Genomic DNA, 1,847 nt, shown 5'->3' on the forward strand with positions numbered 1-1,847 from the left:
TTTTTTTTTTTTTTTTTTTTTTTTTTTTTTTTTTTTTTTTTTTTTTTTTTGGTGTTTTGTTTCATTGTCAAACAAAACCTAAGAAATTAAAGAAAATCCCATCAACTATGAGATGGAAAATTGAGAGAGCATCAACCTGATGGGTAAGCCACATGAGGAGAATATCAGAGGAAGGCACAAACGAAGAACATTCATCAGAAAACCTTTGCAACATATACAGAAACCCCATGTATCTTTGTCTAGCTGCAATAAGGTAAACGATCTCGGACTGATATGGCTCCAGAAAGTTAGAAAATAAGGGCCTTTGCCTCATCACTTCCTCCAAAAGCTCCTGATTTTCAACAGTAATATCATCTCTGAAACTGGATTCTTCCTCATTTTCAAAAGACTGGGTTGGATACCTTTTGACCCATATCTCTTGGCACCTCATATATGCATATTCTTCATTTTCTTCATAAAAAATCGATGGTTTCCCAATAAGCTTAGAGAATCTGGACTCACAGTAATGTTTGTAACGAACCTGAAAGAAACATATCATTACCTTTGATACTTGTTTGGCTGCAGAGGAAGTACAAAAAGAGAGAAAAAAAAATACCAATCAAATTTCTCAATAGAGAGCACTTAAAAAGCCCCCATAAGAAATCACTTCTGTAAGTACTCAAGTGATTGATTATAAAAGCACTTTTGAAACTCTAAAACCAAACATAAATCAATTTATAGCAAATTGCATACAGATTAAACCCATCAGAAGCAATCTAAAGGACATGTGATTCATTAGGCATTTTCTGGGGAAACAAACAGAAATTAAGACTAACCGGATTCAACGTGTGACAGAACCAAACCCATTCAACATCCAAAGGAGGAAGAATCATCGGAGGAGAAGCCCCAGCAACCGTTAGATCAGAAATCAACGGCATCCAGAGCTCCTCATACCTATAAAAAAATAAAATAAAACCCCAAGAAAATCTCTCTTAGCATTAAATGCAAAACTTGAATAGACAGCAGCGCATTAAGAAGTTGAAAAAACGGTGGCTCCAGTTGAGATTTGACCTTCTGATGGCTTGAGTGAGAGTGGGCTCAGAGTGGAGCCAGTGAGAATGGAGGACGGTTCTGAGAAAGGCGAGATTCCGCCGGACGGCCGAAATAATGTCGACGCCGATTCGGATGGTAGTGAGTTGGGAGATGTCGCCGAGGCTTCTCGCCGACACGGAGGCAGAAAGATCGGAACCGGGACGGTGCGAGGCCATGGGTGGGGAGTGAAAAAGGAGAAGGAAAATGGTGGTTTGGTTTGGTTTGGTTTGGTTTGAGAGAGAATGAAAAGAAGCAGTTTCTTTTGTTTCCAAGTGGTGGGCCTAACCCAACGTGACTTCATAGTTCGTGCGTTGGACATCATGAAATTTGGTCACAAACCTTTTTTTCTTTTTAATTATAAATTTATTTTGATGATTTTGTTTCGTAGAGGATGGCGTGCAAGGGAGAGAAGTAGAGGATATTGAATACGGGTCATCGAAAAATATGTCGAAACAAACAACAAATAATAATGATAAAAAGAACAATTCGAGTTAAAACCACTTTTCGATTTTCTAAAATTTCTCTCCGGTTAAAACCACTTGCCATTCTCCTAAATACTCAAAGTGAACTTTCTCAACCAACATGTTCTTGAGGTAACCGAACTACTTAATGGAGGAAACAATCTGTATGAATCTTGAGGGAACAACTCAAAGGAACTTCTTAACAACAGAGATCTCCTCCATCACATCGTCTAATGAATGGATGCCTTTGAAGATCATCGTCAACTACATAGCAAAGTCGTCTATTAACTCATCGTCTTCATGCAGATATCCTCA

General features: G+C 38.3%; 1 protein-coding gene across 2 annotated transcripts in view; it reads right to left on the reverse strand.

Moving 5' to 3' along the window:
* LOC111437875 (glycine-rich domain-containing protein 2-like) overlaps positions 1-1,310 on the reverse strand; it is a 5,435-nt gene extending 4,125 nt beyond the window's left edge. Inside the window, exons 1-3 of one of the 2 annotated variants that reach the window (XM_023075954.1) lie at positions 1,051-1,310; positions 816-933; positions 137-520 (exon numbers count right to left, since the gene is read on the reverse strand). In XM_023075954.1, coding sequence (XP_022931722.1) covers positions 137-520; positions 816-933; positions 1,051-1,247 — 699 coding nt within the window. In that variant the 5' untranslated portion in view covers positions 1,248-1,310. Of the gene's footprint in view, positions 1-136; positions 521-595; positions 754-815; positions 934-1,050 lie in introns of those variants that run through there. The other variant, XM_023075955.1, reaches the window with a different exon arrangement.
* Positions 1,311-1,847: the final 537 nt, after the last annotated feature.

Source organism: Cucurbita moschata, unplaced genomic scaffold, assembly GCF_002738365.1.
Source record: "Cucurbita moschata cultivar Rifu unplaced genomic scaffold, Cmos_1.0 Cmo_Scf00067, whole genome shotgun sequence".
In the NCBI taxonomy this organism is placed as follows: domain Eukaryota; kingdom Viridiplantae; phylum Streptophyta; class Magnoliopsida; order Cucurbitales; family Cucurbitaceae; genus Cucurbita; species Cucurbita moschata.